Raw genomic sequence first — 13,290 nt, 5'->3', positions numbered from 1 at the left:
TGAGGGACGAAGGGAGCTGGACCGGGCAGGATTTATCCCGTCATTAGTTCATAATGACGGTATTTGGGCTGATAGAGGGATTACCTCAACGCGCGGCGCCGGCTAATAACACTGCAACGCACAGATGCCTCACAAGCGGGGTGAGAGATTAGCTCAGGAGCTGTGGGCGCCGACGTTTGATGCAGCCAGACACCAAACAACACAACTGGCTACACGGGGAGCAGGAGATGCTCTCATGTTCGGGATGGAAAGCAACAGGATAACATGGAATACACACGCAGGAAGCAAACGCTGCAGGAAATGCTGAAGTCAATACGACATCGTCTCACCCACCTACACACACACACACACACACACACACACACAGAATATACTTTTAGGAACAAGTTGTACAGATTAGCAGTCACTTCATGGAGGCTTTCCTTCACCTCCAGAGTCGGGTTACATTTCGTACTGACGTCCTGATTCTGAGTCTGAAGACATGAAGCAGTGAATCTGTCATGGATTCAGTTGCTGGGAAACTAAAGTGCAACTTTTCCTCAAGTTGTCCGAATAACAACCGTCCTGTCGTCTGACATCTGACCCCAAATGAGGCCAAAACACACATACACACACACACACACACACATACACACACACAGGCACACACTCACGCACACACAGGCACACACACAAACATGAACACACACACACACACACAGATACACAAATACACAACCATACACACACACACACAGATACACAAATACACAACCATACACACACACAAGCACACACACACATAACATGCACGCACACACACACATACACACACATGCATACATTGACACACATACACATACATTTACAGACACAGATACACACACACTCAAATACACATACAGACAGACACACATACACACATACAGATACACACACAGATACACACACACATGTCTCATACACACACATACACGTACACACACATGCACACACATACACGTACACACACATAAATACATACATACATACACACACAGATGCACACACGCACACACATACACACATACAGATACTACAGACACACATACACACATACATATACACACAGATACACACACACACACTCAAATACACATACAGACAGACACACACACACACACACACACATACAGATACACACACACACACACACATACAGATACTACAGACACACACACACACACACACACACACACACACATACATATACACACACGTACAGATACACATACAGACAGACACACACACACACATACAGATACACACACATACACACATACAGATACCCGTACAGATACTACAGACACACACACACACACATACACATATACACACACGTACAGATACACCTACAGATACTACACACACACACACACACACACACATACAGATACACACACATACACACGTACAGATACACATACAGATACTACAGACACACACATATACACACACACACGTACAGATACACATACAGACAGACACACACACACATACAGATACACACACATACACACATACAGATACCCGTACAGATACTACAGACACACACACACACACACACACACACACATACAGATACACACACATACACACGTACAGATACCCGTACAGATACTACAGACACACACATATACACACACATACACATACACACACACGTACAGATACACATACAGATACTACAGACACACACACACACACACACACACTAGCAACCAAGTGACAAACTCAATGACTCTGCCGTGCGCGACACGAGGAGACGGAGTCTCACGGTGTTAACGTCACGCGGCCTCTGTGACTGTCCACACACACTCAAGTGACAAAAACCCCAAGCAGCGTGGAATAATAACCGCGAGTGTGACGCTGTGCGATTACAGAGACATGATATTGTTATGGAAATTAGTTCCGCTAAGCCAATAAAATGAGCGACAACTAACAAACGAGTGGAATTGAATTGCGAGCAGAAAAAAACGCTCATCCCCGTCTCCAGGATACAAAGTACGGCTCGTTGTGGATTTACTGTACATGAACATCAAGCGTTGACTCACAATTTTGTGTGCAAAAGAGGCACATCTTCACATCTGATTAGGCACACCGAGACAATACACTAATACAGAAATACACACACACACACTGTGTGCGAGGTCAGCTGCTTTAAACGCACAATCAGACCCACTATTCTGAAGGTTAACATGAGTCACTTCTCACACAAGACTTAACATCGTCTCCCTGCAGAGCTTTATGGAAACGTGACATTCGTATTCTGCTCTGCTCATGAACACACACACACACACACACACACACACACACACACACAGACACAGACACACATTCACTGTATGCTCTGGTGCCCATCACCCAAACACTCTCCACCAGCTCCTTTAAACACTCCATCCTCCTCTATCCTCCCTCCCCTCCAGCCAACATGGTTTTGCACCCTACTCACAATTTTCCACTCCTCCCTCTCCCCATATTCCCCCCATCTTTTGAAAGAAAGGCACACACGCGCTTGTAAATGTGTGTGTGTGTGTGAAGAAGACACACTGCACCCTCCATCTTCCAACTGCTGCCGTTCTTATTCGTATTCATACAGTCACTCACAGAAACTCACTCCAACCCTATAATCTTCTTCCCTTCACCAGCACACATACACACTCAGCTTATGTGTTTGTTTGTGTGTGCGTGTGTGTGTGTGTGTGTGTGTGCCTCTGGTGTATAAGTGTGTCAGAGCATCAGTGTTGCTCACATACATGTTAAGAGGCAGCCATGAGTCGGATGTGAGCACAGCTCTTTGCCATAAGGGCTCCTGCACGACATGCAGCCTGCGATGGAGCGCCGGCGTGCACGGGGCGCCGCGCTGCAGACTCTGAAGGTTTTGCATCTGATGTTGCAGAGCACATCACGTGGCTGTCGAACGAGGCTCCACACGCAAACGGGGAACATTCGGGAGGCGAGAGTGCCGCAGCTTTGCAAATGTTTTGGTTGCATGTTTTACGCCCGCGTGTGCCTGGATCTCTTCTGAGGTGAAGTTTATGTAAGACGCCGATGTGAGGTCATCGTGACGGAGTCAGATTCCATCAACAATTCAGCCGTCAAGAAGATGGGAGCTAAAATTTCTGCAAAGACGTCGCTCGTGTTCCAAACCATGTTTAATCGACGTGAGCTGGCTGGAGATACAGGAAGCATGCGGGGCCTGAGGGCCTCTGATAGAGATGTGAGATCACACTGTTACAAAATGAACGATCAGGCACTAGATTAAAATACTACAATTGCTTACTATGAAGCACTTTCAATTTGACTGCTTTCTGTTCCCTCATCATAATGAAACACTGGATGAGATCCAATTGCAGGCAAACTGCCTTCTGCTGCCAGGGGACATCAATCATCCCGTCTAAATTATTGGAAAAAGACCAACTGTTTTCGGAGGAATAAAGTTCCCATTCTGTGAATGTCAGTCCAGGTCTGTAAGCGATATTTAAACTCCAGTTGCAATGTGCATAGTCTGTGTAATAACGCAACGACATGCGAAAAGCTATCACCACAACATGGTTATTAATGATGAACGCAATTCAATAAAGTGAGCAGTTTGTATCACTCAGAAGCAGGAAGGTGAACAGATGAAGTCGAGGAGTGCATGTTGGATGCTGTTGCTTTTCTGATCTCTACTTTCTATGCAGTGGCTTTCCTGTGATGAGGCTGGTGCAGCTTTTAATACCCCAAAAGAATCTGGCAGCATTAACTAAAAAATGTACTTTTGATCACCTCTCCACGATGTCATATATCAGGTTTTTACTTTGCCGTGATGAATACTTGGACTTTAATTTCGAGGGTGTTCTTTTTTTAAATTTCCACTGTGATCATCAAGGTGAGTCTATATCGATATACACAGTACATTGGCGTGATATTTGACGTGGACTAATCACTTTGATGATCCCCTGACATTTCGTTGAACACGTCAAATGGTTAGAAAAGAAAAGAAAAGGAGTCCTTAAAACCTCGAAATAAAATTGCGATAAAAATACGTCACCTTTGCAGCACTCTATACTTCCAAAGCTAAAGACATCCCCATCAACTTGAGTCCTGCTCAGTGCTATTTAGCAAATGTCAGCAAATTAAGAGGGTAAACATGACGGCTGTTCAACATCAGTGTGTTAGCATCGTTAGCATGTCGACATTAGCTTTTAACTGAAACCACAGCTGTGCCTAAATTCCCTCTAAAAGAGCTTCTGGCATCGCTGGAGACTGGAAGCAAATATGACAACAAACGGGTTGTTCCAGCTTGTTAAATATGAGGATTTGAGGTTTCCTTAATCATCTATAATAGCAAAAATTACACGCAATTTCAATTACCTCGTCTTGGGCTTTGGGAAATTGTAAGTTGGGGAATTGTGTGACCAATTAATCAATGAATCTAGAAAATAATCAGCACATTTCATTTTCATATTTACATATCTTTTGTAGCAGCAGTCAGTGAGTGTGGTCCCATCACACAAGTGCTGGTGTATTAAAAAGGGTGATGGGAATTTTCTGAAAAAAAAGGGCACTAGGAGCAAACTCAAATCGTGGCACCGGCACCTCATACAGGCATATCCGGCGGCACGTGGCGGCACTTCCTTTTTTTTTTTACCTCAGATGCTGAAGCACATATGAGAAGCTGGGCATCTCCTCGCGGATGCCGAGTCATCTGAGGTGGGCACCTGAAGTGCCGCCACGTGCCACCGGATATGCCTCTATGAGGCGCCGGTCCCACGATTTGAGCTTGCCCTCTCTTTAAAAAAAAAAAGGTTTTCTCAGCTGTATCAAAGTGTCCCGCGTTTGACCGATGTTTGTTTTTTTACCTCTATAAATGAACATGAGCGTCTCCCACAAGCACATACACAGGAGGGGGTCCTTCACCACCAGCCGGGAGAGGCGTCCCGTCAGGTGCCCCTCCGTCCGCGGCATGTCGTCAATGATGCCCCCGTCCCAGGTGGACAGCAGCGACGCAGGGCCTCCATCCCGCTCCCTGCACACACACCGCGACTGGGGGCGTTCCCTAGTCCGACCAGAGGAGGGATAACACAAGATGCCAGTTACACAGAAGAGGAGCTCCCGCCGGCTACAGGCTCAGCGGGCGAACAGCTTTGCGTTGAGCTCCGTCCTGGGAACGCGTTAATGTCTCGCCTACCTGACCTTGGGCCCCAGGAGCAGCTGTCTGAAGTACGGACTGACGGCACACAGCACGGCGGCGTGCGCCCAGCCCAGCTCTTTCCCAGAGTCCCCGGCGTAGAAAGCCACATCGGCGAACTGCACACCACGCTCCAGCAACCACTGCATGTCCTGGGAGAAGCTGGACTCCTCCACTCGGATGGGGGGGAGGCGCGCTGAACGGAGGGAGGAGGAGGAGGAGGAGGAGGGGACGATAGATGGGATGAGGTCATGGACAATCACATAGTGATACACACTAGTGTCCTGTTGCTTAAGTTAGAAAAGATGCTTCCAGATGTGTTTGTCTTTGCGCTTATGATAAACCTGCAAAGATGCAAACCAAGGCAGCTGCACTGGATATTATATATATATGTATATATATTAAAATAAAGTAGAGAAATCATCATGCTGCCTGTTCATCAATGGATTCGCGAGGGAAAGTTGACATTCACTAAATATGTTTTACATCATTTTGTTGATAAAAGAAGATGAAAATACTTTAAATAAGGTTCACATTTCATTCATGGGAAATCCCCCATGCTGGCAATATTCACATATAAATCATTTTCAGTGTAATGAGTGTTAAAAAAAAACTGAATACAAAAAATGACTGCAGTTTATTGAAAAAAAAGGAGAGAGGAAAAACACAGTGCTTCACGATGTACGTACTCATGAATTCAGATTAATAAAAAAAAAAGTGAAAAGCACCGAGCGGGGAAGCAAAGGAAGTGGGGGATGGGGCTTCACAAATCATTGTCCAATTATATTCCTATTCATGCTTCATACATAGCGCTCCTCTGCAGACCTCATCTCCTTTTTTACGACCGCTCAGATTCGGCCATGAAAATTGTGCTGTTCCTGAATCAGTGAACGTCATATTTAATGCAAGCGACACCATAAGTAGAGTTAAGTAGCTCTGGACAAGCTCCGATAACGCTGCCAGCTCTTTGCTGCCGGTTTGGCTGGACTTGCTATATTGTCAATCATTGCGTTGGATTAAAGTGGCCAGATCAATATTTTACCTTTGAAATATTTTCAGGGGCTTTATTTTTTTTTAAATGAACCTGTAGAAAAACAGCAGGATTAGCAACCAGGAATGGCAGGTGATTGCAGGTGCAATCAGACTGTCTTTTAGACATTTAGGTGAAAGAAAGTCTAAAAAAAGAAATGCAAGAAATGCAACAGACGAGCGCTCCAGCTCGGCTGCTGTCTTTTAAGCTTTAGTGGAGCTCACTGCGTCTCTGTGAGCCTCTCCTCGTCCAGTATCGTCACTCTTCTCCTTTATTAATTAGCCTTTGGCGTCTGCAGAATCTGATTGGCTTAAATGCAGTTTGATTAAGTACAACAAAGCGGCTACAAAGCCAAATCTTTCGACAAGGGTTTAACGCGGCTCCTTTTGAAGATGGAATAATATGTCATTAGAAATTCTGAATTCAAGCAGATTAAAAACAAAATTAAAGTTTAAAGAATCAGTGGATGCTTAAGTTAGCGACGTTTTGATGATCAGTTGACTGATTACCTCAAACACTCTGTGATGACAGCTTCCCAAAGAGAAAGAATATAGAATATATAAAAGAAAGAAAACATAAAAACGTGCCGGTTTTTGTTTGACTGAAGATTCCAAGTTTATGTTTATTGTCATACGACAGAAACATTTTATTTTTAATGTAACCTTGCAGCCCTGAATGAAACCTTTCAGAGCTGAGACATGAATATTAAATCTCACTGCTGTGCACAAGTTGAAAACACATTAGAATAAATAAACGCAATAGGGATGTTACTGGCTGGTCACGTTCAGTTCCCTAAATACCTAAACAGATTAAGAGCGTTTGTTTAAGGCACGATCAATAAGTAATCTGCAACTATAATCCCTGCACTGCCTCAGAACGAGGCACTAAACTCTCAGCTGTGGCTGCGTTTGGTGCTGAAAAGACCTCAAATTGATTTGGACGTCATGAAATAAAAGCAGTCTAGCTAGCGCTTCGTCTCTTCTCTTGGTTCAGGTTTGGAGAAGAGAATATTGATCTGGATGTAAACCTTTGTGCTCAGCTTATTTTAGGGCAATGCAAAATGTGAGAAGAAGCCATCCAGTCAGTCCGATAGTGTTCTCCAAACAGCATTTCAAAGCAACAATACTAACCTAATAATGTGAAAACGTACGACTATTTCCATTCGTTCAATTTGTATAATAGCTTAAAGGGGTTCCATGAATAAATGCCAGTTAAAATAAAAACAATATTAGTTTTTAGATACCATAGTAATCCTCTGACCTGGTTGTTCTAAGTGAGGGGGACGAAGGTCGTTCACTTTATTTCCTCTCCTCTTCTCCGGCCTCTCTTTGGCTTTGTGCTTCAGACACTGAATCATGAAGTACTCCAGCTGAACGGCACAGAAACGCATGCGTTAGTACAAAACGCAAGGCACCGAAATAGTGACGTTACGTCATCAATTTCTTCTTGGCAAACAACTTCCTGAGAGGACCAACGAAGCGACCTGTCCTTGTCTCCTCTCCTTAGATTCAAGACTCAAGATACTTTTACTGTCATACGCACAGATAACAGACAGTTATTCTATACAGCGGGCCTCCTTACACACAGAATTACAATAAACTCAAGGTAAAAAAACACATAAATACAAAATGAGGCACAAAATATAAAAGATATAACAGTGTTGCACAACAATATGATAATGTGTCGTGTCTTTCTGAAACACAGAGTCAATTCAGAAGAAGGGGACGAGTAATGAAAAGTTCATAATTCATGCTACTGTGTGAGGAGAGACCACTGACCACGCTGCCAAAGTAGCGCCCCACGAAGACGTGGTTGAGCGAGGGCAACTCCAGGTAGGTGGCGCCCAGGTCCCGGGACAGCTGCAGGCCTTCGCTGTGAGGCACACAGCTGCTCCAGTCGGACGCACACAGCGGGCACGTGCACGGAGGGCCTTCATCTGGGCGCAGGGAAGACGAGAGTTTAGCTCCGACGTGAACTCGCTCCAACTGTATAAGTAACTGAATCTAGTAAATAGTTAATGAGGGTATCTGGTATTACATTATGCTGAATTCAATCCGTGATGTTCATGCCCATGTGCCGGGCACGGATGAAAACATGCTATCAAATGTGCACAGAGATAGTTCTCAGTAAATCAATGAGGATAGAAATGCTGCAAAATGTCAAAAGAAATCATCAAACTGCATCACAAGAATTCAAACATGACATTTAAAACCTGTTTTGTTGAAATGTTTCACTGCTTAAAAAGGACAGAAAAGTCACAGACATAAGTAAACTAAACCTAAAGGTTGTTTCACGTTTCACAAACAAAATGTAAATATAAAAACACATCAGGCCAAACAGATGATGAAAACCAGAAGCCACGCGCGCTTTGATGGTGTGGACTTTGCCCTTCTTCGTAATTCTACTGTACTCAACCAATGAGGATGAGGAGGGAGATGGGTGTGTCTATCTTTCTGCTTTGTAATGTTGTTTCCTGTAATGTCATTGGGTCCAGCTCGCCCTTCTCACATCCTCACCGGGCCAACAACTCTATTGAAACTCCAGAAAAGATGGATCACCCTAAACTCTGCAAAGTGCATGTGCACTCAGTGTGCACGTGGGACCAAACAGACTGAATCCAACCGAACATTTGGAGGGATTAGCTTGGAGGAGAAAAGAAAGAGTGCACAAAGGAGGAGAGCGCCAGATATAAAAGGGAGAATACAGCTGAGCACTAATGGCATTTCATAAATCACACCGCTAACAACCTACAGGAATGACATAGAGACGGAGCTGCACAGTGTGTGTGGTGTGTGTCTGTGTGTGTGTGTGTGTGTAAGAGAGCTGGAATGAAAAGCAGAGTGTGCGTGAGCGGCTGTCTGGCGGTGACTTGGCATATCGGTGGCATGTTTGTGTGCGCGCTCGCCCTTGGATAAATCTGTCCGTGCTCCTGCGTTCAGCTCTGGTTTTAATGGCTGTGTTAATGCACGCCGTTTCGGCGGCGCTCTCTGGCACAGCTGTGCCCGAGGTGGTCGAAAGTCGAGCAGCAGGAAGCGCTCGGCGCTCAGCCGTCACTCTCTGCAATCATGAGGGGATAGCATGAAAATACTCACAGCAGCCGCGAACGAGTACACAAACAAAGGCTCTGCGTGGTCTACATCTCCCCACTCCCTCCCTCTCTCTCTCCATCTCTCCCTCCCTCTCTATCTATCCATCTCTCTCTCTCTCTCTCTCTCTCTCTCTGGCAAAGGCTTGACTTACACTGTGATCATTGTGCAGCGGAGCTCTGACAGGATCTCAAAGTGTGTCGTGCAGACAAGCTAAAAATACAACCTGGTGCATTTGATGAGCGTCTTTACGGAATCTGGATTCAACTAGGGTCAGTGTGTGTGTGCGTGTAGGTCTGTGCGTGTGTGTGTGTGTGTGTGTGTGAAGTGTTCAGCGTCTTCCAGTAAAGCTACACCCAAGTGTCTCAGTCCTGCTTAAAGATTACTGGCGTGGTGCACGTTTGAGTGAAATATATTTCTGTGTTGTGCGAGCTCGTGTCTGCTTGCAAGGCTAATAACGAGCCAAAAAGTATGAACTTGTGTCTTGCTTTGGTGTGTTTCCAGCAGAGAAGCATGGGAGCTGACCCCTTGAAGGCAGCCAAGAGGAGATCTAATCATCAGCATCCTCCTCCTCGTTGCTGGGAGGACGCACCAGAGGACACGGGGCTCGGGGAAAGTGATCTCGTTGACGAGAAGAGCGCGATATTGTCCCGCAATCAAACTGAGGCAGCAGTAAATCACCCCTGAAATACCAGCATATCAAGTGCAACGGCTGAGAGATAAGACGTGTCGTGTTGGCGGCCTCTCAAGCTCCGTTGTCCACCGCACAACAATGACAAACTGGTCGAGGAGCCGCCGGTTGTCAAGGCGTTCGTATACGCACGCTCACGAAAAGCATCCTCACCGTTCAGCCGCGCTCCGACGGCGACCAGGATGACGGGCACGCCCCAGTGCCTCAGGAGCGGGCGGAGTCTCGGGGCGTAGCCGTTCCTGACCTGCTGGAAGGCCAGCTTGTCCGTGACTGAATATTTAATGACCAGGATGTCGGCCTGCTCGAGAACTTTCCGTACGCTCGTCCAATCGCTGTCCAACAAGTCCTGCAGGGGCAAGAACAGCACGACAAAGACACACAATGAGGAGCAGGTCAGAGGATGCTGAATTGTCTGAATACCTAACCTGTCACTCTCACCTTAGATAACCCTAATCCTTCCCCTCTGACTCTCCCTACGTATAAATACCTCAGTGTGGCGCTTGGGACTTTACCCCCAAGGACCGGAGCGAGGCTAGCTGCTCGCTCTAAACCAACATGATTCAACTCATTAGGCAAGAAAAACACCTCAGAAAGCTTTGAGCAATTTGAACCAAAACACGGACAAAGAGCCAGAGAATTAGACTGAGTGACTTTGTCCCGCACCGCCTCTGACATAGTTAGACAGACCCACAATAGGCGCATGTACACTGCTGCTACACAACAACAGTGTTTTCATTTTATAGTCACATGACAAAAGTTATTTTATTATTGTTTCTGTGTGTGTGTGTGTGCATGGTAAAATAGTGTCCTCCTTGATTAAGCGAGAGACATTTTATAAAGCCTGCAATCAGAGCTGGATGCAAAGTGGCTTTGGTTTTTGAAATGCTGTGCGTCTTGTGGAAAACAGAAGCAGAGTGAGAAAGTAAACAGCATATCAGTGTCAAGTGACACACTCTCTCTCTCTCACAATGACAGTGCTCTGGGAAAAAATGACACCACGTTTTATTATTTTGTGATGGCATGTTTTGCCATCTTGGTCTGCCCTAACCTTCTTGTGAAAAAATCAAATCTTATTCAAAGCCAAGCTTCACAACAACATGTGTTTTTCCTCATTCTTTTCCGCACTCAAACGCACCACCGGTCTCTTACTCTTACCCAGCTGGGGCAATCCCGGACCACCACAGTCACGTCTCCAAACACACGTGAGGTGTACTCCATGAAGGCCGGGTTGTGCATGCTGCTCTCCAGGTCGCAGGGTCCCACCAGGGCTCCTTGGCCCAGGTAGCTCCACAGCAGGCCTCCCTGAAGCTGCCCCTGGCCCATGATCTCCTCCCCGGGCCCGACTCCTCCGGGGCACTCGCTGCCCAGAGCCACGATGTGGATGGACCTGTAAACCAGACAACTCGTGGTTGGAGTGACTTGAATAGAGAGGACTTGAACCCTTGGAGGCGAGCGCTGAGGTATATAGACGAGGCACCTCTGGGTCCTTATTATTCATGTCTATCACGGAGACAGTGCATCACCATTATGACACAAAATAAATGACTGAGAGAAAAAAAGCTCACCACGGGCCTAATAGGCTACACATGAGAAGGAAATATGGTCCAATACATTGAGAGATTCGGCGGTGTATTGCCTCTGAATCAATGTTTAAAAAAAATACAATTGAAAAAGCATGCAACCGGGAACCTGCGCTCCCCACATGCCTTAATGAGTTGCAGCTCTACAGCAACTTACATTGTGGTCACCGCGGTTTTGGTTCCGCTGCTCTACGCCGAGGAGCCCGTTTCCCTCACGGCGCGTTTCCACGCCGGTCTGCAGTGTCAGACTCTGCTTTTTCCGCAATGAGCCGCGGCTCCGCTCCGTCGTTAATCCCTCTCATCGGTGGCTGCCCCCCCCGGGAGCCCGGCTGCTGCTGCTGCTGCTGCTGCTGCTGCTGCTGTTGCCTCCTCTGCTGCTGCTGCTGCTGCTGCTGCTGTTGGGGAGTTTCGCAGTCACTCGCATTCCCTCCGTCTCGTTATTCATTCATAAAAGCGGAGCCCGATACCGTCCCGAACCGACCCGCAGAGGCGCACCGGACAGCGGAGCAGCAGAGAGAGAGAGAGAGAGTGTGTGTGTATGTGTGTGTGTGTGTGTGTGTGTGTGTGTGTGTGTGTGTGTGTGTGTGTGTGTGTGTGTGTGTGTGTGTGTGTGTGTGTGTGTGAGTGTGTGTACGTGTACAGCTGCGCCCATGGGCAGCCAATGCGCTAACGGACAAACAAGTTGTCAGACGGTAGGAAACACAATTAGCGACGAGGAGAGGAGAGGGGCAGCCTCGCGCCTCGGCGGCAAAGATCACACGAATGACGTCGGCGGATAAAACAAAGTCCCGGTGGCGAAGAACAACTGGAACGAGAGAGAGAGAGAGAGAGAGAGAGAGAGAGAGCAGAGTGGTTGCGTCTGACTCAGCAACACGCACGCGGGCATACGCGTATAAGCAGCGCGCGCCAACACGGACACATACACACACCAGCAGGAAATGCCCGTTTTTGGTCAGTGAAAACATAGTTTTTTTTCACCTTGTTGTCTCTTCAAAGGTTCCACCTCTAACCGGTGTGTTATCCTCTGGTCTGGTGGACGCCATACAAAGACCATGTGTGCCAATTATCTTGTCCCCCTGACTCACAAAGACACACACCACCACATGAATAGACACAAAAGGAATTGCCGGGAGATATGAGCACGCACTGCAATGGTAATGGCATAGTGATAATATTAACCCCAGCCATAATGAACGAGTGTTGGGAGACTATTTGCTAATGTGGCAAGAAAAATATACTTTAAACTGGCTTGAGGGATGTTTTGCGGCCCGGATACTGATAATGAGATCTGGTAGTCCCTCTTGGACACACGGGACATAGCAGAGCTTTTTATTAAAAGGAAGAAATAGCTCAAGTCTTTAAGGTTTTATTTAAGCCTCCTGTCATTCGTAATCACGATGAAAAATGCAAGACATGAAACCGACCGAGGGCGATGCAGCGGGCCTTGGATTGGCACGCCCTAACACAGTAATCCCACGCTGCGTACACGCTGTGCAGTACTCTCCCTCTGGAATAGATGCACTAGCCCTGCTAAGCAGTTCCCCCTGACAGTCTGCTCTTTATCTTGACAAAGAGCCCTCTACTTGACCTATTGCGAATGCCCATCTGCACATAATGGTATCAAGACCCTCGACTCAACCCCTTAATAATATTTGTATATTTCATGTGTAACTTCGCAGAAGGGCCCACTCCCCTCGTTCCATGTAACCCAG

The 13,290-nt window shown here is 46.6% G+C and overlaps 1 protein-coding gene across 1 annotated transcript in view; it reads right to left on the bottom strand.

Annotated features, from left to right (window-relative positions):
- The window catches only part of rhobtb3 (Rho related BTB domain containing 3), a 22,285-nt gene extending 10,402 nt beyond the window's left edge, over window positions 1-11,883 (bottom strand). Inside the window, exons 1-7 of the mRNA XM_068594911.1 lie at window positions 11,736-11,883; window positions 11,154-11,385; window positions 10,152-10,344; window positions 8,000-8,157; window positions 7,482-7,590; window positions 5,192-5,387; window positions 4,863-5,059 (exon numbers count right to left, since the gene is read on the bottom strand). Of these exons, the coding sequence (XP_068451012.1) occupies window positions 4,863-5,059; window positions 5,192-5,387; window positions 7,482-7,590; window positions 8,000-8,157; window positions 10,152-10,344; window positions 11,154-11,385; window positions 11,736-11,737 (1,087 nt within the window). The 5' untranslated portion in view covers window positions 11,738-11,883. The remainder of the gene's footprint in view (window positions 1-4,862; window positions 5,060-5,191; window positions 5,388-7,481; window positions 7,591-7,999; window positions 8,158-10,151; window positions 10,345-11,153; window positions 11,386-11,735) is intronic.
- Window positions 11,884-13,290: the final 1,407 nt, after the last annotated feature.

This window comes from Clinocottus analis, unplaced genomic scaffold (genome assembly GCF_023055335.1).
Source record: "Clinocottus analis isolate CAN_PGR_092001 unplaced genomic scaffold, fCliAna1.0.p SCAF_3, whole genome shotgun sequence".
NCBI classification, from domain to species: domain Eukaryota; kingdom Metazoa; phylum Chordata; class Actinopteri; order Perciformes; family Cottidae; genus Clinocottus; species Clinocottus analis.
The sequence above is the reverse complement of the archived record's forward strand: the minus strand, read 5'-3'. Positions and strand labels throughout refer to the sequence as shown.